At 50.6% G+C, this 22,937-nt stretch overlaps 1 protein-coding gene across 1 annotated transcript in view; it reads right to left on the bottom strand.

Moving 5' to 3' along the window:
- Nucleotides 1–22,540, bottom strand: part of LOC144326776 (uncharacterized) — a 33,036-nt gene extending 10,496 nt beyond the window's left edge. Inside the window, exons 1-3 of the mRNA XM_077923586.1 lie at nt 22,500–22,540; nt 19,719–19,753; nt 15,463–16,309 (exon numbers count right to left, since the gene is read on the bottom strand). Coding sequence (XP_077779712.1) covers nt 15,463–16,309; nt 19,719–19,753; nt 22,500–22,540 — 923 coding nt within the window. The remainder of the gene's footprint in view (nt 1–15,462; nt 16,310–19,718; nt 19,754–22,499) is intronic.
- Nucleotides 22,541–22,937: the final 397 nt, after the last annotated feature.

Genomic DNA, 22,937 nt, shown 5'->3' on the forward strand with positions numbered 1-22,937 from the left:
GACCCCGCTAATTGATTTACGATCCCCAATTAGCTCTTTATGGCAGCCGGGTCCGGCGCGCTTCCGTCAGCTGCGCCACTCAGCTCCGTCGTCCAGTCACGCTCTAGCAGAGTTGAACACAGCGGTGAAAACTTTCACGTAGCTTCACTTGCTTCCAGACAAACACACACAGAGTCCAGGTTTGTCCATTTCAGTCCTTTATTCCGACATTCCCCAGGGAGCTCCTGGGCTCACCGCAGCCATGATAAAAACTGCATCCTCTCCCCTCAGAGACCGAGAGGAACAGCCAGAACTCCTCCCAAGCTCCTCCCAGCTTCGAAAGCTGACGTCAGAATGTTGAGGCATCATGGGAACAACTTAACCAGTTAAGTTCCAAACTCTACACCCCCTCTTGCCGAACCATTCTGACAAGACCTTTTTGAGTTCAACACCTTTCCCTTTGCCTTGTGCCACTTCCCGGCATCTTTCCCAGGCACCTGTTGAACCCCTTCAACACTCCCAGAATCACACTGTGCGACACTTTTCCACGCACCTGTGACCTGATACCCTACTGACCCATTTGGACCAGCAGTTGTGTCTTCTCCGTCAGACTCTTCCCCCTCTGACTTGACAACCCGTCTGTGAGCTTTCTCCATTACGTTAACCGGAGATGAAGCCTCACACCTGGACACTCCTTTCACAACCTTTGGAGATGCCCAAACCTGCCCTGAACCCTGACCCTGGACTTGGTCCCCATCACCGGGTTCTGAACCCTGATCCTGGACCTGATCCCCATCACTGGGTTCAGCCTCTGCCTCCCTTCTCCCTTGAGAAGACTTTGCACCCGTCACCTGGTGACGTATTTCCTTTTTCTTGAAAAACTCCTCCAGAGCAGACCCAGTAAACTGTGACCCTCGGTCGCTCTTGAACCCTTGCACCTTGGTGGAAAACCTTAGTTCCACCTCCGCAACCCAATCCTTGATCAGTTGCGCTGCCTCCCCCTGTGATTTGAGAGAGAGACACCAGCCAACCTGGCTGTGGTCATCTGTCAGCGTCAGCACAAACCTGGCCCCACCCAGACTCTCACACCTCATGGGTCCTGACAGATCTGTGTGAACAAGCTCAAAGGCTTCTTTGGCTACCCTCCCAAACCCGGGAAAAACATGTACCTTTACACCTTTGCATGCCCTGCACCATAGGGACCTCCCACATTTCCGGAGTTTACACCCTTTTGTGCACCTGTGCAACTTTTGCACATCTTTGGGAACCTTAGCACACTGCGCCTGTGCTTTTCCGGCACTCCCACCACCTTCCAGAGGTGACTCCAGAACAAAGAAATTGTTCTCCCTTTTCATATTGACCAGTTGTTTCCCCCCTCTGAAAATGGAACAGGTGTCATTTTCAAAGCAAACATTGTATCCCTGCTTCATTAGAGCTGATACAGATAACAAACAACAATTCAGTCCCGGCACAATGTAGACCTCTAGCTCCTCCTGTAAAGGAGAAAAAAAACATGTTAGCCACACCACAGACTGATTTTCGTGTTCCGTCTGCGAACATAACAGTTGTTCCAGTTGAAACAGCCCTGCAGTTCCGCATTTTGCCAGCAGGCTCGCTTAGCAGGTGCTGACCAACAGTAGTATCCAACACCCAGCGTGTCACCGTGTCCTGGCTGGAGTTGTTCTTCACAGTTGCCATAGAAGCAGTGATAAGAAAACAACCCTCCCCAGCGTCTGAGCCACGTCTTTCCCTTGCGTTCCCACGCTGGCCTCCTCTCTGAGACTGCTTCCCATGGAAACTCAGCTGGTTGAAGAAGAAGAAGAAGAAGAGTTTGGATTTGATATCCCGCCTTTCACTCCCCTTCAGGAGTCTCAAAGCGGCTAACAATCTCCTTTCCCTTCCTCCCCCACAACAAACACTCTGTGAGGTGAGTGGGGCTGAGAGACTTCAAAGAAGTGTGACTGGCCCAAGGTCACCCAGCAGCTGCATGTGGAGGAGCGGAGACGCGAACCCGGTTCCCCAGATTACGTGACTACCGCTCTTAACCACTACACCACACTGACCTTGGCAAATTTGGCAACATCCTGCTTTGCCTCTCTGCTCCGGTGGGGGCAATCTCGACGCAAGCGTCCCGTTGCATTACACACGTGGCAACGACGAACTCCAGTGGAAAAACACTGCCCGGGGCTCCTCCCAGCTGGCCTTCTATCGGAAAAACACTCCTTGCCAGCTCCGCCCCCTCTGGCCTGGCACCCACTGCGGCTTTCTGGGAACCTGCTTTGTTGACATTCCACTCCAGCACGCACAGTGGACAAGCCTTTGGATCTCTTCGCCCCCCCCACTTGCTCACCAGCGCTCCTTGAGGCTAAAGCATCAGGAACAGGGGCTCCACCAGCCATCTCTAGGCTGCTCATTCCTTCTCCAGGGCTCTGGCCTCCTGCTGAAGCTTCCCAGCACATGCAGCACATTCCCAGGCAGCCCTTGCTCAACTTCTTAAAGTGAGCTTTTAATAATAATAATAATAATTTATTATTTATACCCCGCCCATCTGGCTGGGTTTCCCCAGCCACTCTGGGCGGCTTCCAAAAGAATATTAAAATACTGTGATACATCAAACATTAAAAGCTTCCCTAAACAGGGCTGCCTTCAGATGTCTTCTAAAAGTCTGGTAGTTGTTGTTCTCTTTGACATCTGGTGGGAGGGCGTTCCACAGGGAGGGCGCCACTACCGAGAAGGCCCTCTGCCTGGTTCCCTGTAACTTGGCTTCTCGCAGTGAGGGAACCGCCAGAAGGCCCTCGGTGCTGGACCTCAGTGTCCGGGTAGAACGATGGAGGTGGAGACGCTCCTTCAGGTATACTGGACCGAGGCCGTTTAGGGCTTTAAAGGTAAGCACCAACACTTTGAATTGTGCTCGGAAACGTACTGGGAGCCAATGTAGGTCTTTCAAGACCGGTGTTATATGGTCTCGGCGGCCGTTCCCAGTCACCAGTCTGGCTGCTGCATTCTGGATTAGTTGTAGTTTCCGGGTCACCTTCAAAGGTAGCCCCACGTAGAGCGCATTGCAGTAGTCCAAGCGGGAGATAACCAGAGCATGCACCACTCTGGCGAAGCAGTCCGCGGGCAGATAGGGTCTCAGCCTACGTACCAGATGGAGCTGGTACACAGCTGCCCTGGACACGGATTTAACCTGTGCCTCCATGGACAGCTGTGAGTCCAAAATGACTCCCAGGCTGCGCACCTGGTCCTTCAGGGGCACGGTTACCCCATTCAGGACCAGGGAATCCTCCACACCTGCCCGCCTCCTGTCCCCCAGAAACAGTACTTCTGTCTTGTCAGGATTCAATCTCAATCTGTTTGCCGCCATCCATCCTCCAACCGCCTCCAGACACTCACACAGGACCGTCACCGCCTTCACTGGTTCTGATTTGAAAGAAAGGTAGAGCTGGGTATCATCTGCATACTGATGAACACCCAGCCCAAACCCCCTGATGATCTCTCCCAGCGGCTGCATGTAGATGTTGAAAAGCATAGGGGAGAGGACAGAACCCTGAGGCACCCCACAAGTGAGAGCCCAGGGGTCTGAACACTCATCCCCCACCACCACTTTCTGAACACGGCCCAGGAGGAAGGAGCGGAACCACTGTATGACAGTACCCCCAGCTCCCAGCCCCTCAAGACAGTCCAGAAGGATGTTATGGTCGATGGTATCAAATGCCGCTGAGAGATCCAGCAGAACTAGGAAACAGCTCTCACCTTTGTCCCTAGCCCGCCGGAGATCATCAACCAGTGCGACCAAGGCAGTTTCAGTCCCGTGATGAGGCCTGAATCCCGATTGGAAGGGATCCAAATGGTCCGCTTCTTCCAGGCGTGCCTGGAGTTGTTCAGCAACCACTCGCTCAATCACCTTGCCCAAGAATGGAAGATTTGAGACTGGGCGATAGTTGGCCATCGTGGCCGCATCTAAAGATGGTTTTTTAAGAAGCGGTTTAATAACCGCCTCTTTCAACGGGTCTGGGAAGGTTCCCTCACGGAGGGAAGCATTCACCACCCCACGAAGCCCATCGCCCAGCCCTTCCCGGCTAGCTTTTATAAGCCAGGATGGGCAAGGATCCAGGAGACAGGTGGTTGGTTTCACTCGTCCAAGCAGCCTGTCCACATCCTCGGAGGTAACAGATTGGAATTGATCCCATGCAATTTGACTAGACAGGACTCTAGCACTCTCCCGCCCTGGCCCTGCTCCCACGGTGGCGTCTACCTCTTCCCGAATCTGAGCGACTTTATCTGCAAAAAACTTTGCAAAATCATTGCAGGAGATCATGTGGCCCGTACTGGGCCCCGATGTAGCAGGTGGTTCCGCTAAATTGCGGACCACCTGAAAAAGTCTCCTGCTGCTGTTTTCTGCAGATGCAATAGAGGCGGCGAAGAAGGCCTTCTTCGCCGTCGCTACCGCCACTTGGTAGGCTCGACACTGAGCTCTAACCTGTGTCCGGTCAGCTTCAGAATGGGTCATCCGCCACCGGCGCTCTAGCCGTCTCAACGATTGTTTCATTGCCCTCAGATCCGTGGAAAACCACGGGGCTGTCCGGGCTCCATGCAATCGGAGAGGGCGCTTCGGAGCCAAACAGTCAATAGCCCTGGTTAACTCCACATTCCAGCGGGCCACCAGGGAATCAGCTGAAAGGCCATCAACATGGGATAAAGCATCCCCTACCACTCTCTGGAAGCCATTTGGATCCATTAAGTGGCGGGGGCGGACCATCCGAATCGGTCCCACCTCCCTGCAGAGGGGAAGGGTCGCGGAGAAGTCAAGTTGCACCAGGAAGTGGTCTGACCATGGCACTTCTTTTGTTTCGCTTTTATTTAGTGTCAGAACACCAACATCCATGGAGGTAAACACCAGGTCCAAGGCATGTCCGCGGCTATGGGTTGGGCCAAAGTTATTCAGGGACAGCCCCATGGAGGCCATGCTTTCCACGAAGTCCCGAGCGGCCCCTTGTAAGGTCGTGTCGGCATGGATATTAAAATCCCCTAGGACAACCAAACTAGGTGTCTCCAGGAGAACATCCGCCACGACCTGAAGCAGCTCGGGCAGGGAATCCTTGGTGCAGCGGGGAGGTCGGTACACCAAAAGGAATCCTGTACTGCCCCTATTGCCCAACTTCCAGAACATGCACTCAGAGAACTGGGTCTTCCTAACAGGACGCCTGGTGCAAACTAATGACTTCCTAAAAATCACTGCAACCCCCCCTCCCCGCCCACAAGGCCTGGGTTGCTGTGCGTAAGAGAAACCCGGTGGACAAGCAGCGGCAAGAACAGGCCCATCTGCTTCATCCAACCAAGTCTCTGTTACACAAGCCAGGTCAAATCCTCCATCCATGATCAAGTCATGGATGGCAGTGGTCTTATGAATCATTGACCTGGCATTGCACAGCAGCACCTTCAGGCTATGTGGGTATCCCTTGCTGATTCTAGTATCCGTCCGGACAGGACCAGACCCGGAGGCAGGGATAGTCCTCAGACAACGACTAAACCTGCCTCCTCTGTAATGACATGGTCTGGTCTTAGCGTAACTCCTCCTCCTACCCGTGATCACTGAGATCGGTTGTCCCAGTGCATCCCCCTCTGTGGAACATACCCCAGCCATTTTGTTGGCTGGGACCCACTCCTCGGCAGCCCTGACCCTTCCCCTTAAGAACAAAATAAGACCTTAAAACAATAAAAACAAAAACAAACAAACAAACAAACAAAATTCAGAAAACAAAAAGCAATACAAATGAAAAACTATAAAAATTACAAATCCATTAAAATCAAACAAATTCCCAACTAAACATCCATCCCACCCCCATCCCCGTCCCCACATATACAAAAAAATAAAAGGAAAAGGAAACGGAAAATTTTAAAACATTTTAAAAGGAACTCTGCACCCCACCGGATCCCCCTGGGCCGCAGCAGCAGTGACAGCAACCGTCCCTGTGAGTCCTGTCAGGCCCTGCCCTGGGCCAGATGGTAAGTGGCAGGAAGGAGCAGGGCCCTCAGACACTCACACAGGAGAGTCCTCCTGGGCAGCAGAACGCAGCAGTCCCTGTGAGTCCTTCAGGCCCCGCCCTGGGCCAGATGGTGAGTGGCAGGAAGGAGCAGGGCCCTCAGACACTCACACAGGAGAGTCCTCCTGGGCAGCAGAACGCAGCAGTCCTTATGAGGCCTCAGGCCCCGCCCTGGGCCAGATGGTGAGTGGCAGGAAGGAGCAGGGCCCTCAGACACTCACACAGGAGAGTCCTCCTGGGCAGCAGAACGCAGCAGTCCCTGTGAGTCCTTCAGGCCCCGCCCTGGGCCAGATGGTGAGTGGCAGGAAGGAGCAGGGCCCTCAGACACTCACACAGGAGAGTCCTCCTGGGCAGCAGAACGCAGCAGTCCCTGTGAGTCCTTCAGGCCCCGCCCTGGGCCAGATGGTGAGTGGCAGGAAGGAGCAGGGCCCTCAGACACTCACACAGGAGAGTCCTCCTGGGCAGCAGAACGCAGCAGTCCCTGTGAGTCCTTCAGGCCCCGCCCTGGGCCAGATGGTAAGTGGCAGGAAGGAGCAGGGCCCTCAGACACTCACACAGGAGAGTCCTCCTGGGCAGCAGAGCGCAGCAGTCCCTGTGAGTCCTTCAGGCCCTGCCCTGGGCCAGATGGTAAGTGGCAGGAAGGAGCAGGGCCCTCAGACACTCACACAGGAGAGTCCTCCTGGGCAGCAGAACGCAGCAGTCCCTGTGAGTCCTTCAGGCCCTGCCCTGGGCCAGATGGTAAGTGGCAGGAAGGAGCAGGGCCCTCAGACACTCACACAGGAGAGTCCTCCTGGGCAGCAGAACGCAGCAGTCCCTGTGAGTCCTTCAGGCCCCGCCCTGGGCCAGATGGTGAGTGGCAGGAAGGAGCAGGGCCCTCAGACACTCACACAGGAGAGTCCTCCTGGGCAGCAGAACGCAGCAGTCCCTGTGAGTCCTTCAGGCCCTGCCCTGGGCCAGATGGTAAGTGGCAGGAAGGAGCAGGGCCCTCAGACACTCACACAGGAGAGTCCTCCTGGGCAGCAGAACGCAGCAGTCCCTGTGAGTCCTTCAGGCCCTGCCCTGGGCCAGATGGTAAGTGGCAGGAAGGAGCAGGGCCCTCAGACACTCACACAGGAGAGTCCTCCTGGGCAGCAGAGCGCAGCAGTCCCTGTGAGTCCTTCAGGCCCCGCCCTGGGCCAGATGGTGAGTGGCAGGAAGGAGCAGGGCCCTCAGACACTCACACAGGAGAGTCCTCCTGGGCAGCAGAATGCAGCAGTCCCTGTGAGTCCTTCAGGCCCCGCCCTGGGCCAGATGGTAAGTGGCAGGAAGGAGCAGGGCCCTCAGACACTCACACAGGAGAGTCCTCCTGGGCAGCAGAACGCAGCAGTCCCTGTGAGTCCTTCAGGCCCCGCCCTGGGCCAGATGGTGAGTGGCAGGAAGGAGCAGGGCCCTCAGACACTCACACAGGAGAGTCCTCCTGGGCAGCAGAACGCAGCAGTCCCTGTGAGTCCTTCAGGCCCCGCCCTGGGCCAGATGGTGAGTGGCAGGAAGGAGCAGGGCCCTCAGACACTCACACAGGAGAGTCCTCCTGGGCAGCAGAACGCAGCAGTCCCTGTGAGTCCTTCAGGCCCCGCCCTGGGCCAGATGGTGAGTGGCAGGAAGGAGCAGGGCCCTCAGACACTCACACAGGAGAGTCCTCCTGGGCAGCAGAACGCAGCAGTCCCTGTGAGTCCTTCAGGCCCCGCCCTGGGCCAGATGGTGAGTGGCAGGAAGGAGCAGGGCCCTCAGACACTCACACAGGAGAGTCCTCCAAGACCTGGCAGTCTGCCATTCTCTTCCGTTCTCCCAAGGGTCCCCGAGCTTACTCACAGCTTATCCAGCAACCCGTCCGGAGAGACGATTTCCTGCTGCTTCCAGCTCCCAGCTCCAGAGCTCCAGCTGGTCCCAGCACTCAGCAACACAGGCAGCCACTTTGTGTCTTTCAGTCAGCTGCTCTCTTAGCTCCGCAGCTACTCCTTTGCCTCCTAACACCAGGCAAAAATCTCAGCATCTCCTGCCGCAGCTCCGTTGCTCTGAACCGCAACTTCAAACGCATTCCGGCAGCTCCAGTGACAGTTTTACGAGCGGTAATTAAGTACCCATAACCTGTGTCTTTGATTTATTGGTTTGACGTGACCCCGCTAATTGATTTACGATCCCCAATTAGCTCTTTATGGCAGCCGGGTCCGGCGCGCTTCCGTCAGCTGCGCCACTCAGCTCCGTCGTCCAGTCACGCTCTAGCAGAGTTGAACACAGCGGTGAAAACTTTCACGTAGCTTCACTTGCTTCCAGACAAACACACACAGAGTCCAGGTTTGTCCATTTCAGTCCTTTATTCCGACATTCCCCAGGGAACTCCTGGGCTCACCGCAGCCATGATAAAAACTGCATCCTCTCCCCTCAGAGACCGAGAGGAACAGCCAGAACTCCTCCCAAGCTCCTCCCAGCTTCGAAAGCTGACGTCAGAATGTTGAGGCATCATGGGAACAACTTAACCAGTTAAGTTCCAAACTCTACAGAGGCAAGTACCCCTTTGCCAGTGTCCACGTTGTGCAGTAGGTTTGCGCACACACAGAGAGGAGAAGGATGGGGGTCACACGACTGTTATGCTGGGTAAAGTATAAGGACCGCCCACTCCCAGATTCTGCTAGCGAATGAGCAGACATGGACTTGTGACGCTCTGCACTGTAAGATAGGTTGTACAGATAATAAAGCCTGGAAAAGACAGGTTGGAGTCTTGCCTGTTTGCTCTCGAGCAACCACACCATCACCTGACAGAAACTTTTCTAGTTCTTAAGAGTAGAAAATACAGCAAAATACTATGAGCAACAAATGAAACATCAAAAAGTACATAGTTAAATTGAGAAATTTCTGCACAAGCCTTTGTTAGCAATTTCACTCTTCCGAGGCTGCATTTTGTGATGAGTGGAAATCACACGGTCTGTCGGAAAGGAAGCATGAGAACCGGATATAATCCTATCTATATGTATTATGTGATGTACTTTCACTTTTGCCTGTTTTCTTTTGGAGCTGAATGAGAGAGAGCGTCATGATTCTGTTACTGTGTAATATAGTGTAAATAAATACATAGTTTAGATCTACGGATGGTTCATTCTTCTTGCTGTGCATTGCCAGAAGATTAGCGTGCATAAATCAAGTTGGTTTATGTCGCTGGAGCACCCTGGAGAAGAAGGGAATGCCTTTCCAGAGCTATGCTCTCCGAAGGACGCTCGGAGATCAGGGGTGGGGGCTGCAGATAGCCCGGAACGCTCTCCCAGCAGCCTCACATATATATAAAACTCAAGATCCTGTTTTTATTCCAAATGATTCTGGTAATTAAAGGACCAGGGCAATTTATGGAATGACAAAAAGTACTACCGAGCGGCGGTATTTTAACTCTCTTAACTCTTTCCTACAGGCATATTCAGTCCACCACTCCCCCCCCCTCTTCTCCTGTCTCCAAAGCGGGGGTTTAGTTCTTTGCCGATGGAGATTTTAGTCTTTTTACAAACGGGTTTCCAAGACTTCAGCTTGAAGGCTCATCACTTTAATTTATTTACAAAAGGGGAGGCGGACTTCCTGTGTTGAACCTCCCCGTTTCGATGCCAAATTAAATGTTTAAAAATCCAATCCTCCCACTTCAGCTCTACTCACGGGTAATTACTTTAGAGTCCAATTCTCCACAGGAAAAAGTCAGTGCTCTCCGGCAACAGCTATGCGGCTTCGCTCCGTGGAAGAAGCAGACGATTTGAAGCACCACGCCGCTCACCCCACGTCGCTCCGGATCCCCAAAACCGGGTTTCCCCGTGAGTAGGGGAGACGCAAAAGGTGCCTGCCGAATCCCACGTTCACAGGCTTCTCCCGCCTGTGATTTTTACGGGTCTCCACCTTCACTGTGGCGGTACAGACCTAAATTCCCACAGGGCAAGTTCCTCCAAGGTCAGAGGAACTCCGCCATTGCCGGAGGCACCAACCCGGAAGTCCTTGGGTGGCATTCTTATCTTTGGTATGACAAAGTAAAGTTTATAAAGGGTTTCTAAATCACGTGATAAGAAAGTCAATTTATGAAGTTTGGGACAAATATAAAAATCTGTTAGAACGAAAAACACCATGGTGGCTATCTCCAGTAGGGGCATTGACTGTTAAAAAATTAAATATTGAGGGAAGGTGGGCCACCTATGGTGAGATATGGATGGAAACCGATAAAGGATTAAAACTTCAATCATATAATCAAATAGAAGAAGTACTTAGGGGTTGGTTGCAATATCATCAAGTAAATGATATATTTAATGGAGATAAAAGAAATTTAGATTTCGAAAATAAAAAATCTAGATTTGAAACCGAATTGTTGGAGCTCAAAGTTAAATTGCTATCAGAGATGTATACAGTGATACCTCGAGTTGCATACGCTTCAGATTACAGACTCCGCTAACCCAGAAATAGTACCTCGGGTTAAGAACTTTGCTTCAGGATGAGAACAGAAATTGCTGTGCGGGGGTGCAGCGGCAGCAGGAGGCCCCATTAGCTAAAGTGGTGCTTCAGGTTAAGAACAGTTTCAGATTAAGAATGGACCTCTGGAACAAATTAAGTACTTAACCTGTGGTACCACTGTATATAATTTCTTGTTTAAAATTTCTGCAGAAGCCACACACACACACACACACACACACACACACACACACACACAAACTCAAGAGCAGTATTGTTTCCTCACCAAAGAGTACCTACATAGAGTGGGTTCTATGACAGTCAAGGCCTGGAGTTCAGAAGGAATTCAGCCTGGGACTTCCCTCCCCAATATGCATTACCCGGGATTCCCATTACTTACCAGTATCCATACCTCTCTGAGCTGTGGCTTCACAGGGGGCTCTTCCTTGAAAAATGGCCTTCTGACTAACTATTTCCTCGTACCCAACGCAGGAGTCTTGTTCCTTGGTGGCATTAAGAACGGCTTGGAAAGTAGATTCATTGGGGCCTTTCCAATCTTCTCCGCCAGCAACAGGCTTAACTACATCCTCCCCTGGTTGTGTTTCCTCAGGAATCCCAATTCTGATATGGACAGTGGGCTTTTGTAGGACACCTTGCTCATATACAATGCAGATGTCTTGTCCCTTAGCAGCATCACCAACAGTCTGGGCTGGAAGTTCACTGGGGACCCTGGAGTCTACTTTGCTGTGAATAGGACTCTCCACTGAGAGGGTTTCCTGCAAAAACGCTTTTCTCTCACAGATGTTGGGGTTCTGCCAGATGTTTTCCTCACCCACAATGCACACGTCCTGCTCCTTAGCAGCGCCAGGAACTGTCAGCACCATGATTTCCCAGGGGGATCTGCAACCTCCTCCATGAAGAAGGGGTACCTCCTTTTCCACCTCGACTTGGTGGGCTTCCTGCTGACCCTCAGTTCTCTTGTGGACGATGGGCTTTGGCCTGATGGGTTCCCCATAGACAATGCACAGGTCTGGCTCCCTAGAAGTATCAAGCATCATCATCCTGGCTGTGGCATCAACAACGGTCCAGGCTAGAGTTTTACTTGGGACACTGGAGTCTCCTTTGCTATCAACTGGACCCTCTACTGAGTGGGTTTCCTGCAAACATACCTTTCTCTTGCAGGTGTTGGGGTACTGCCAGATGTTTTCCTCACCTACAATGCACACATCCTGCTCCTTAGCAGCACCAGGAATTGTCTGTACCGTGATTTCCCAGGAGGCCCTGCAACTTCCTCCAGGAAAAAGGGGTACATGCTCCTCCTCCTCCTCGACTGGGTGGGCTGGGTGGGCTTTCTTCTGACCCTCCGTTCTCTTATGGATGATGGGCTTTGGCCTGATGGGTTCCCCATAGACAATGCACAGGTCTGGCTCCTTACAAGTATCAAACATCATCATCGTGTCTGTGGTCCAACTGGGCTCCTTGCAACCTTCCTCTTAGCCCAGGCGTCTTCTGTTTTGTCTACTGGCTGCCGCTTTCCCTTTGCCTGTTTAGGAAAGTAGATTGTTAGAAACAAAGCATCTTGAGAAACAGGAAATACAGAGAATTAGAAGCACAGGAGTATCCCTGTATGCACACTGGACACTCACTGGTTTAGGAAAACAGCTCAGAAATGAATCATTTCCTTCATGATCCTCATGTACACAAGAGAATAGTAACTTTGGCCACTTAGCTCAGTACTGTCTACACTGACGGGCAGCAGCTCCCAGGGTTTCATATGGGAAGCCTGTCCCAAGCCGTACATGGAGATACTGGGGACTGAACTTGCCACCTTCTGCAATGCAAGGCAGGCACGCTACCATTGAGCTGCGTTCCTTCCCCCTAAGACTCTTTCAATCTTTGCTCCAGGAAATATTGCAACTTCCACCTGCAGAAGCCCTAATACACATCATGTCCCCCTTTCCCCTTCTGTTATTGACTCTGGGTTGCAGCCCCTCAAGGACTCCCCCTTCGGCAACCGAGCCCCAGAGAAGCAGCCCCTTGCAGAGGTGTGAGATCAAGTCTGCATTTCAAATGCCACAAAGGAGAAGAAAGAGGGGGGGGGGGGGAGAAACAGGGACCCTCAGTTCAGAATTTTCTGCCCAATCTCAGCATGTCTTATCTTGAGTTCTTGGTAGGGTACTTTGAGTGCTGCATATGTACCCTAGATTTCTGATATTCCACATGTTATTGTTTTATGAAAATAGCTCACAATATAATATTTCCTTCATGATCCTACATAAGAGAATAGGAATGTTTGCCACTTAGTTTAGGACTGTCTGCATGGACTGGATTGAATCTGCAACTATCTGCAAGGCAAAGCAGGTACTCTCCCACTGAACTGCATTCTTTCCCTCTAAGACCTTGTTGATCTTTGTTCTACGAAATGCAGCACTTTTGCTCCTTAAATGTAGCATCCTCCATCTGCAGAAGCCCTTATACACACCCTGTCCCTGTTTTCCCTTCTGATATTGACTCTGAGTTGCAGCTCCCCAAGGACTCTCCCTTAAGCAATCATGCTCCTACATGGACACTGCCCCTTAGTGAAATATTTAATTAATGCAAAAGCCAAGAGGCTACCCTCTCGACCCCACCCCAGTTTACCCATCCACGGGGAGAATTCCCTCTCTTGCTCTCTTCCTTGCTGACCATATTCCTCCTCCCACAAAACTGGGGACCCCCTTGTTGTCACTTTCTCATTCCTCCAGAGGAATGCCAGCCTCCTTTGACACACCCAGGTCATTTTAGGACTAAGGCAGTTCTACATTTGAGACTCAGAGCAGCAGCCCCTTGTGAGATCAAGTCTGCATTTCAAATGCCACAAGGGTGAGGGGGAAAACAGGGACCCCCAGTTCAGAAATTTCTACCCAATTCCAGCATGTCTTATCTTGAGTTCTTGGTAGGCTCCAGCTCACCCCTTCAGACAGGCAGTGGTGAATTCACAGACTTTCCTTCTTCATCTCAAGCCCCTTCACTGTCCAACTTGGGTTTTTGCTCAGCTAAATGGATCCAGGTGTTGATCGTTTATGTGGGAAGTGCAAAGGCTGCTGGGAATTGGAGTTCACAGAAAAACAAACTGTTGGAGTGAGGAAGCATGACCTGAAAAGAGAACTCAGACAGCAGAGATAGAGAGATAGAGCAATGGATAGATGATAGATAGATGATAGATAGATAGAGATCCTCTTTTCCCTGTGCACTTTGACTTATTGCTTTCTTGTTTTGTTTTGTTTTGTTTTTGTTTTGTTTTGTTTTGTTTTTGTTTTGTTTTGTCTTGTTTTGTTTTGAATTTGTTGTTGCCTGGGCTATTGTCCTCCATCTTAGGAAGATGCAGCATTCTGCCATCTCATTGGACATGTAGATAGTGGTACTTAACTGTTAATGTCAGCTTGGTTGTTATTTATGCAGCAAAGAAACCAAAAACATAATGTGTAGTTTGGGTGGGAAATAGATGATGAGCATTTTCACATTGTTCTCCCAGAGTGGCTGGAAGAAGCAGGAGGACAACAACCCTTAGGCATCTTCTCCAAATAGGAAGCTTAGAGTAAGTGGTAGGATCATGTGCTCAGTCATGCAATGGCTTTCCAAGAGGATCGCACCCATTTATGACAGATGAAACTATTGATGGCTACTATTCATGATAGCTATGCCCTGCCCCATGGTTGGAGGCAGTAATGCTTTCAAATACAGTTCAACGAGTGCCTCTGTTATCGTATGTTTCGGCTGCCGAATGCCGAAAACCCAGAAGTGTTTCTGGTTTTCAAACATTTTTCAGAACCCCAACGTCCAGTGCGACTACTGCTTGTGTGCTAGAAGCTCTTGCAACCACTCAGAAGTTGCCCCTCGGTTGTTGAACGTTTCGGAAGCTGAATGGGCTTCCGGAACAGATTGCGTTTGTCAACCAAGGTTTGACTGTACCAGAACCCTCTTGGGCTGAGGTCCTGTTTGAAGGTTTCCCCCGGGACATCAGGGTGGCCTCTGTGTAAAGAGGCATACACGGCATGTACAGGGCATGCACAGCGTCTCTACGTACAGGGCATGTGTGCAATGCCACGCATGTGCCGTGCATAGCGGTTTGCCACAGGCGCCGCTCAAGCGCCATACGGATGGCGGTGGGATCCCTTCGCCACCGCTACAGCTGCAAGCGGAGGATCCTGCCACCATTCATACGGTGTTCGAGTGCCAGTGGCGGCAAACCGCTGCGTACAGCACATGTGTGGCGCCACTCGCATGCGCCATACATAGCGATGCTACGCATGCGTCACCGGCGATTTGCCCCACCCTGGTTCCCGGTTAGCCTTCCTCCATCGCTGGGCAGCCATGGCTTGGGGAATACAGATTGGCCCAGAGGTTGTGCAGCCATGTGCAATGAGAAAAGCCGTACCAAAAACCCCAAACTAACAATTTAATAAACGCTGCAGCAGCATATTTAAAACTACAACCTTGACAGGAGGCAAGATTAATAAAAAGAGAAGCAAAAGGAATAAAAAACATACAAAATTTATTGATGAATAGAACAAACACATTAAAATACTTATAGAAGCAAGTGCCAAGTAAAACATGCATTTAAAAAGTAAGTACCAGTGATTGGAGTAATACACTGAAGTAGAAGAATGGAGAAACAGAAGCATTTGCAAGATCTCTCTGCCTCTCCATTGCTGTCTTGTGCCAATTAAACTGACGTGAAATGAGTGCACTATCATAAAAGCTTTCCGCACACTTGTGGGTTACTTAGTGGGAATTGTCTTGTGCTGATTAATTAGATATTTAAAAAGGGGTCTTGCTTCAGCCTGAGAAGCTCTGCGATGTCTCCTATTTATGCGTCAGTTGATGTAACCCAAGGCTTCCGCTGCACCCAAATGTTCTGGAACAAATGGAACATACGAAACATTTCTTTTCAGGGCGGGTTACATTATGTTCAACAAGACTTGCTTCAGAAGCATGGCTGAGGCCAAAATCTGGCTCCTCTCCTCCATGAATTCTCTGATGTGCCATAAGGGAGGTGCTGCACCTGAAGCTCTCTCCGCATTCTGAGCATTTGTGAGGTCCTTCTTCAATGTGCATCCTGTTATGTTTAATGAGATCAAACGGAGAAGTAAAGTCCTTGTCACATTTTGAGCATTTGTATGTTTTCTCCACTTCATGGGTTCTCTGGTGTGCGTTGAGATCTATGCTACGATCGAAGCTCTGCCCACATTTTGAGCATTTGTAAGGCTTCTCTTTCATGTGGATTCTTTGATGCTGCCTGAGGTTGGATCGGGTAATGTAACTCTTGCCACATTCTGAGCATTTGTATGGCCTCTCCCCTGTGTGGGTTCTCTGGTGTACGTTCAGAGTGCTCTTTTGATTGAAGCTTCTTCCACATTTCTCACATTGATAAGGCTTCTCTTTCGTGTGGATTCTTTGATGCACCCTAAGCTTGGGTTGAGTAAGGTAACTCTTGCCGCATTCTGAGCATTTGTGTGGCCTCTCCCCTTTGTGGATTCTCTGGTGTACGTTCAAGTTGGACTTGTGACTGAAGCTATGCCCGCATTCTGAGCATTTATAAGGCTTCTCTTCGGTGTGGGTTACTTGGTGCGAGGTAAGGTTTGATCTACGACTGAAGCTTTTTCCACATTCCTCACATTTATAGGGCTTCTCTCCCGTGTGACTTCTTTCATGCAGAACAAGGGACGTCTTGTACTTAAAGCTTTTCCCACACCACATACATAAATAGGGGGCCTCTCCTGTGTGAAATCTTTGGTGTTCAGAAAGGTTCCACTTGTGTTTGAAGCTTTTTCCACATCGGCTGCATTGATAGGGTCTCTCTTCCACCTGAGTTCTCTGCATAACATTCTCGTTCATCTCTTTGTGCTCAGGCTCTGCTGACAACATCGCACAACGTTCTCCTTCCTTCTCAGTTACCTGCATATCATCTGATGAAATAAAGGGGAGAAAATAGAGGAGGGAGAAAAGTTGTTTTCTGCTGCTCCAGAGAAGCGGACACAGAGCAATGGATCCAAACTACAAGAAAGAAGATTCCACCTAAACATTAGGAAGAACTTCCTGACAGTAAGAGCTGTTCGACAGTGGAATTTGCTGCCAAGGAGTGTGGTGGAGTCTCCTTCTTTGGAGGTCTTTAAGCAGAGGCTTGACAACCATATGTCAGGAGTGCTCTGATGGTGTTTCCTGCTTGGCAGGGGGTTGGACTCGATGGCCCTTGTGGTCTCTTCCAACTCTATGATTCTATGATTCTATGAAAGTCTTGATGGGACCCCAGAGGAGAAGGAAAACTTCCGTTGGCTCTCTACTAAATGTGTGGTTTCATTCATTGAACTTGGCTATTTCCCATAGTGCAACTTATTTATTTCCCCCTATGTCTGTTAGAATATGCTGCTGAAAGACACCTTGCCCAGCAGATCTTTCCTTTCCTCTAAAGCAGGAGCTTAAGAGATTGAAGGGGATTTAATGGCTTAAGAATTACCGGTAGCTTACTGGAATTAGGTAAAGGTAAAGGGACCCCTGACCATTAGGTCCAGTCCTAACCAACTCTGGGGTTGTGGCGCTCATTTGGCTTTATTGGCCGAGGGAGCCGACGTACAGCTTCTGGGTTATGTGGCCAGCATGAGTTAAGCTGCTTCTGGTGAACCAGAGCAGCACACAAAATGCCGTTTACCTTCCCGCCGCAGCAGTACCTATTTATTTACTTGCACTTTGACGTGCTTTCGAACTGGTAGGTTGGCAGGAGCAGGGACCAAACAACCTTTGGATCAGCAAGTCCTAGGCTCTGTGGTTTAACCCACAGCGCCACCCACATCCCTTTACTGGAATTAAACAACAGTATACTGCTGAAATTTGATGTGTTTCTTGGTTTGCATGCTCTGGCAGAACAATTAGGATACAAGTGCTTGTATAACCTGGGACAGGGTTTTATTTTCTTATGAAACAAAAGCACTTATTGTGAATGCATGGGCACAATTCCTGATTTTCTTGCCTCCCTAGATAAATAAGAATGTAAGGTATTATCACTCTCTGCAGTTCATATGGTGACCAGTAGGTGGCCATGTCACCTGCAGCATGAGGAACAGCTTTCTGACACAGGTGAACTGCGGGGGGGGGGGATATGCAAGGAGGTAAGATACAAAAGGGAGGGGCTTTAGTCAAGTGGGCGGGGAGGACAAAGGGGTAGGGGAAGACGGAACTTGCCTACAATCCTGCCCTCCTCGTTCTCCTTGTTTTCCTTCTGCAACTGCCTCTGCTCAAGTAAAACTGGAGCCTGGCCTGCATCAGGGAGATTTGCAGGCTCCTCTTCCTTCTCCTCTGGTATCAACTGAAACAGCAGAAATGAATCCTTTCAATAGCAACCTTTTGTTCAAGCTGGAGCAACAGTCCACACCATCTTTTTCACTCACCCTCTGCAAGTGAGAAGTTAGGGCTGTGTTTGTTCACACCACAAATTTAAGGTGTGCCCATTTATTGCACACACACCCAATCTCCAAGTGGTGCGGTATTCCCAGGGGTTCCATGCGCCTACCGAGGGCTCGGTTTCCTCAGAATGAGGGACAGCTGAGACTGTGGTATCTTGATAATAAATGGTTTATTTACACATCTAAGCCACCTGAGCTCCGATGGCGGGGCTCACAGCATTAATGCCCCCCAAAGGGTCTTGCTTCTCCAACCCGCCATCTCAGTTATTTTGAGGTGGGCACCTCCAGCGCTCTTCAGGACCCTGAAGACATGTGGAATCCCTTGTTGAGGGCTAGATAAAGCAATATGGAAGAGGCCAGTGTGGTGTAGTGGTTAAGAGCAGTAGTCTCGTAATCTGGAGTCTCCGCTCCTTCACATGCAGCTGCTGGGTGACCTTGTGCCAGTCACACTTATCTGAAGTCTCTCAGCTCCACTCTCCTCACAGAGTGTTTGTTGTGGGGGAGGAAGGGAAAGGAGAATGTTAGCCGCTTTGAGACTCCTGAAGGGGAGTGAAAGGCGGGATATCAAATCCAAACTCTTCTTCTTCTTCATCTAGTCTACTGTGGCCTGCACATGGCCTTCTCAACCACAACAGGGACAGTGCGTGTGATGGCCAGCAGAGCCAGACTAGAGCAGTGTTTCCCAACCTTTTTTAGGCAAAGGCACACTTGTTTCATGAAAAAAATCTCGAGGCACACCACCATTACAGCCCCGTGACGTCAGCACGCAGCGTCACGCTGGGAGGGACATGAATTGCTAGCAAATTACATAATCACCTCCTTGAGGGCTGGCTCATCTTCTCCAAAGGCAGAACCCCATTAATTAACAGCACAGACTCACACCATAGCCAAGACGAGAGGGGAAAACCTCAGTCATGCACAGTCATGCACATGTGGGGGCTAAATGAGGACGAAGACCGGGCAGAGAGCAGGGTTCAAATCACCCCACCTGGCCAGGACAATCCCTGGGTGCTCCCTTGGGCCACTCACCTGACCCACCTCGCAGGGCTGTTGTTGCGAGGATAACACGGGGAGAACCACGCGTGCCCCCGGGAGCTCCTTGGAGGAGAAAGCGGGCGATGAATGCAATGCACGAAATATATGAGAGGCGACCAGGTTTTGCAGGTGAGGGCCCCCCGCCAGCCTCCGCTTCCAACACCTGGCGCAACGACGCCGAAGTTTCCCCCCGGGCTCGGCTCGGGGAGCAGCGCTGCTCCCCCCCGGCTCCCCTTCGCCCTCCCGGCTCTCTCTGCCGCCCACTGGGGACCCCCCTCACCTGCCAAGTCCGGAGCGCCGGTGGAAGTTGCATGCATGCATGCAGGGCGCCGCGTTGCCATTGCATTGCACTGCACTCCATGCAACGCCTGCACGCATGCATTGCCTTGCACGCCCGCCAAGGGGTCTCCCCGCGGTCCGATGCGTCCCCTCCGGCGCGGATGCAGCATTGCAAAAAAAAAAAAACCCCGGGCTCCATCCTGCCGCCTGATCTCCAGGGGGCGCAGGCAGGCTGCGCGGGGTCTGCGCGGAAGAGCCCCTGCCCGCCCGGCCGCCGCCGCTGCGCTCATTCCATGGCCGGGAGAAGAGCGCTTCAAACAAAACGCCCGGCCCGCCAGGCCACGCTGGGAAACGTAGTTCGCGCACCCCGCGCGGGCGCGAAGCCCAAGGGCGAGGGGACTACGGATCCCGGCAGCCCCCGCGCCGGGGACAGAGGGGGAGAGGCCAGGTGCAGGGATGGAGGGACGCGTGGGCGAGTGAGTGAGTGAGTGGCAGCCGCCAAGCCTTGGCCGAGAGCCAGGAAGGGCCTCCCTGGAGGAGGAGGAGGAGGAGGAGGGAGGCGCAGAGCGGGAGGGAGGGAGGGAACCCCAGGGGTCATCTAGTGACGGTGCCCCAATCGAAAATTTGACTTAAAAAAAATAATCTTTCAATTTTTTAATTTTTCCCGCGGCACACCAGGCAACACCTCGCGGCACACTAGTGTGCTGCGGAACAGTGGTTGGGAAACACTGGACTAGAGTCTGGTGGTGCAGTTCCCAAGAAATTCCACCAGAGGGCTGGATCCTTTCGCTGATTGGCTACAGAGTCAACTAGACACCGAGGGGGGAGGAGCAGCACTTTGGGAGGGAAAAGAAAAGATCCATTTCTGAGGGAGAGAGTTAGATAAGGCTGTTTTGAGAACATGGACAGGATTTGATTGGAGATGTTAGAGTGGGTTCAGGTTGAGGGATAGGGTTCAGGATAGGATTTGATGGAGAACTGGTTCATATTTGAGTTGAACATCCACACTGAGGATGTTAGCAAGAGGACAGAGCCTCACAGCTTTACATATAGGGAGAAAGTGTTGAGGGTCTGGGAAATGTAAACAGACAGGAATGTTCTGGAAGGGCTGAGACTGAGCCAGGAGAGGGAGAAGCTGTGGGAATACAGACTCCATGGGTCTCGAGCTCTTCTAGGTAAAGAAGACTCCTAAACCAGTCCCCTGGGTCTATTATTCCATTTGGAATACCTCAGGAATGAGATGATTAAGAGAGTATGTAACTGAAGAAAAGTGCCCCTCACTCACTCTGCAAAGGAAGCTGTGCTGTATTAAATGTATTTAACTGAACCACTGTGCTGTATTAAATGTATTTAACTGTATTAAATGTATTTAACTGATTGGTTCAAAATTGGGAAAGGAGTACGACAAGGCTATATTTTGTCTCCCTGCTTATTTAATTTATATGCAGAATACATCATGCGAAAGGCTGGGCTGGATGAATCCCAAACTGGAATTAAGATTGCCGGAAGAAATATCAACAACCTCAGATATGCAGATGACACAACCTTGATGGCAGAAAGTGAGGAGGAATTAAAGAACCTTTTAATGAGGGTGAAAGAGGAGAGCACAAAATATGGTCTGAAGCTCAACATAAAAAAAACGAAGATCATGGCCACTGGTCCCATCACCTCCTGGCAAATAGAAGGGGAAGAAATGGAGGCAGTGAGAGATTTTACTTTCTTGGGCTCCATGATCACTGCAGATGGTGACAGCAGCCACGAAATTAAAAGACGCCTGCTTCTTGGGAGAAGGGCAATGACAGGCCTAGACAGCATCTTGAGAAGTAGAGACGTCACCTTGCCAACAAAGGTCCGTATAGTTAAAGCCATGGTTTTCCCAGTAGTGATGTATGGAAGTGAGAGCTGGACCATAAAGAAGGCTGATCGCCGAAGAATTGATGCTTTTGAATTATGGTGCTGGAGAAGACTCTTGAGAGTCCCATGGACTGCAAGAAGATCAAACGCATCCATTCTTAAGGAAATCAGCCCTGAGTGCTCACTGGAAGGACAGATTGTGAAGCTGAGGCTCCAGTACTTTGGCCACCTCATGAGAAGAGAAGACTCCCTGGAGAAGACACTGATGCTGGGAAAGATGGAGGGCACAAGGAGAAGGGGGCGACAGAGGACGAGATGGTTGGATAGTGTTTTCGAGGTTACCAGCATGAGTTTGACCAAACTGCGGGAAGTAGTGGAGGACAGAGGTGCCTGGCGTGCTCTGGTCCATGGGGTCACGAAGAGTTGGGCACGACTAAACGACTAAACAACAACAACAAACTGAACCACCTGTCATAACTAAGTAGCAGAAACTGAACCCAGCATTTTACCACCTCTTCTAGAACCTAAACATCTAACTGAAGTGTACCAACTGATTTTTAGCAACCAAAGTTTAAGAAGAGCCGTGCCTAGAGCATTATGTTTAAGCCTGTGGCATCTTTATAAAAGTTAACTTTTACTTGAAAGAATGGATTTCCTGACCCGCTTTATTTCACAAACTTTTTTCAGTTTAATAAAACTTCATGCGTGTTTAAGCAAGTCCTGCCCGAGACTCTAATCTACTACGTTTTCCCTCACACTAGACCCCCACAGGACAAACTGTGGTTAATTGTAGAAATTTGTGCAATTGGCATACAGTGAAGAGTGTGTGCTATATTTAATGGGGGGCAGTAAGCGTATGATTGCCAAAAAATTTTCAATGAATCCGGGGACACTTTTCAATTTCAATAGGAATGATAGGATTTCGTCAGGGGACTGATTTGTGAACAAGCCTTTGCCATGACTTAATGGCTCCCACAGATTTGTAAATCTGGGGACTGTTCCTGGGATACAGGGACGTCTGGTAGCCTGAAGTTAGTGGGGTGAGTCCACTGCACTATTAATTGGTAGTAAGCGGGTGGGTCTGCCACAGAGCTCAACCCTGGCCCCACAACCAACCCTCCGACGCCATAACAGCCAGTGGTAACTAAACCCCCACCAATTTAGATCCCTTTTAAATATGATTGGACATATTCATTGGAAGATAAGGCTGTCAAGAGCTACTAGCCATGACGGCTCTGTTCTGTCTCCCCAGTCAGAGGAGGTAATGCGTCTGAATATGAGTTTTCGGCGACCACAGAAGAGGAGAGAGCTCTTGTCCTTCTATGTTTCTCTTGTCCTTCTATGTTTCCCCATAGGAATCTGTTTGGCCTCTGGGAGAACAGGATGCTGGACTAGATGGGCCTCTGCTTCTTAATCATTTCACCTGGAAGGAGAGCATGACTTCGACGTGCCCCGGTTCTTCATACCAGTAAGCAGTGCTTTTTTCCTTGAAAAATGTTTAGGGGTACTCTCAGTTTCCTAGTCATATTGGAATACTGCCCCTTAATGAGGCCAGACTCGGATTCACAAAATGTTTAGGGGTATGCGTACCTCTGTGTCCTCTGCAAAAAAGCACTGCCAGTGAGGATTCATAGAGTCATGGTCCTCCATGGGGCACAGATACAGGTCTCTCAACTCTGTAAGAGAATGCGGGATATGTAACGGAGACACCCAAGATATTAGGGATATTCCCACACCCAGAGAGCTATGAGAAAGGGCCTCGCGTTAAGCCAGGCATCCCCAAACTTGGCCCTCCAGATGTTTTGGGACTACAGCTCCCACCATCCCTAGCTAACAAGACCAGTTGTCAGGGATGATGGGA

The sequence above is a fragment of the Podarcis muralis genome, chromosome 2, assembly GCF_964188315.1.
Source record: "Podarcis muralis chromosome 2, rPodMur119.hap1.1, whole genome shotgun sequence".
Classification (NCBI taxonomy): Eukaryota; Metazoa; Chordata; class Lepidosauria; order Squamata; family Lacertidae; genus Podarcis; species Podarcis muralis.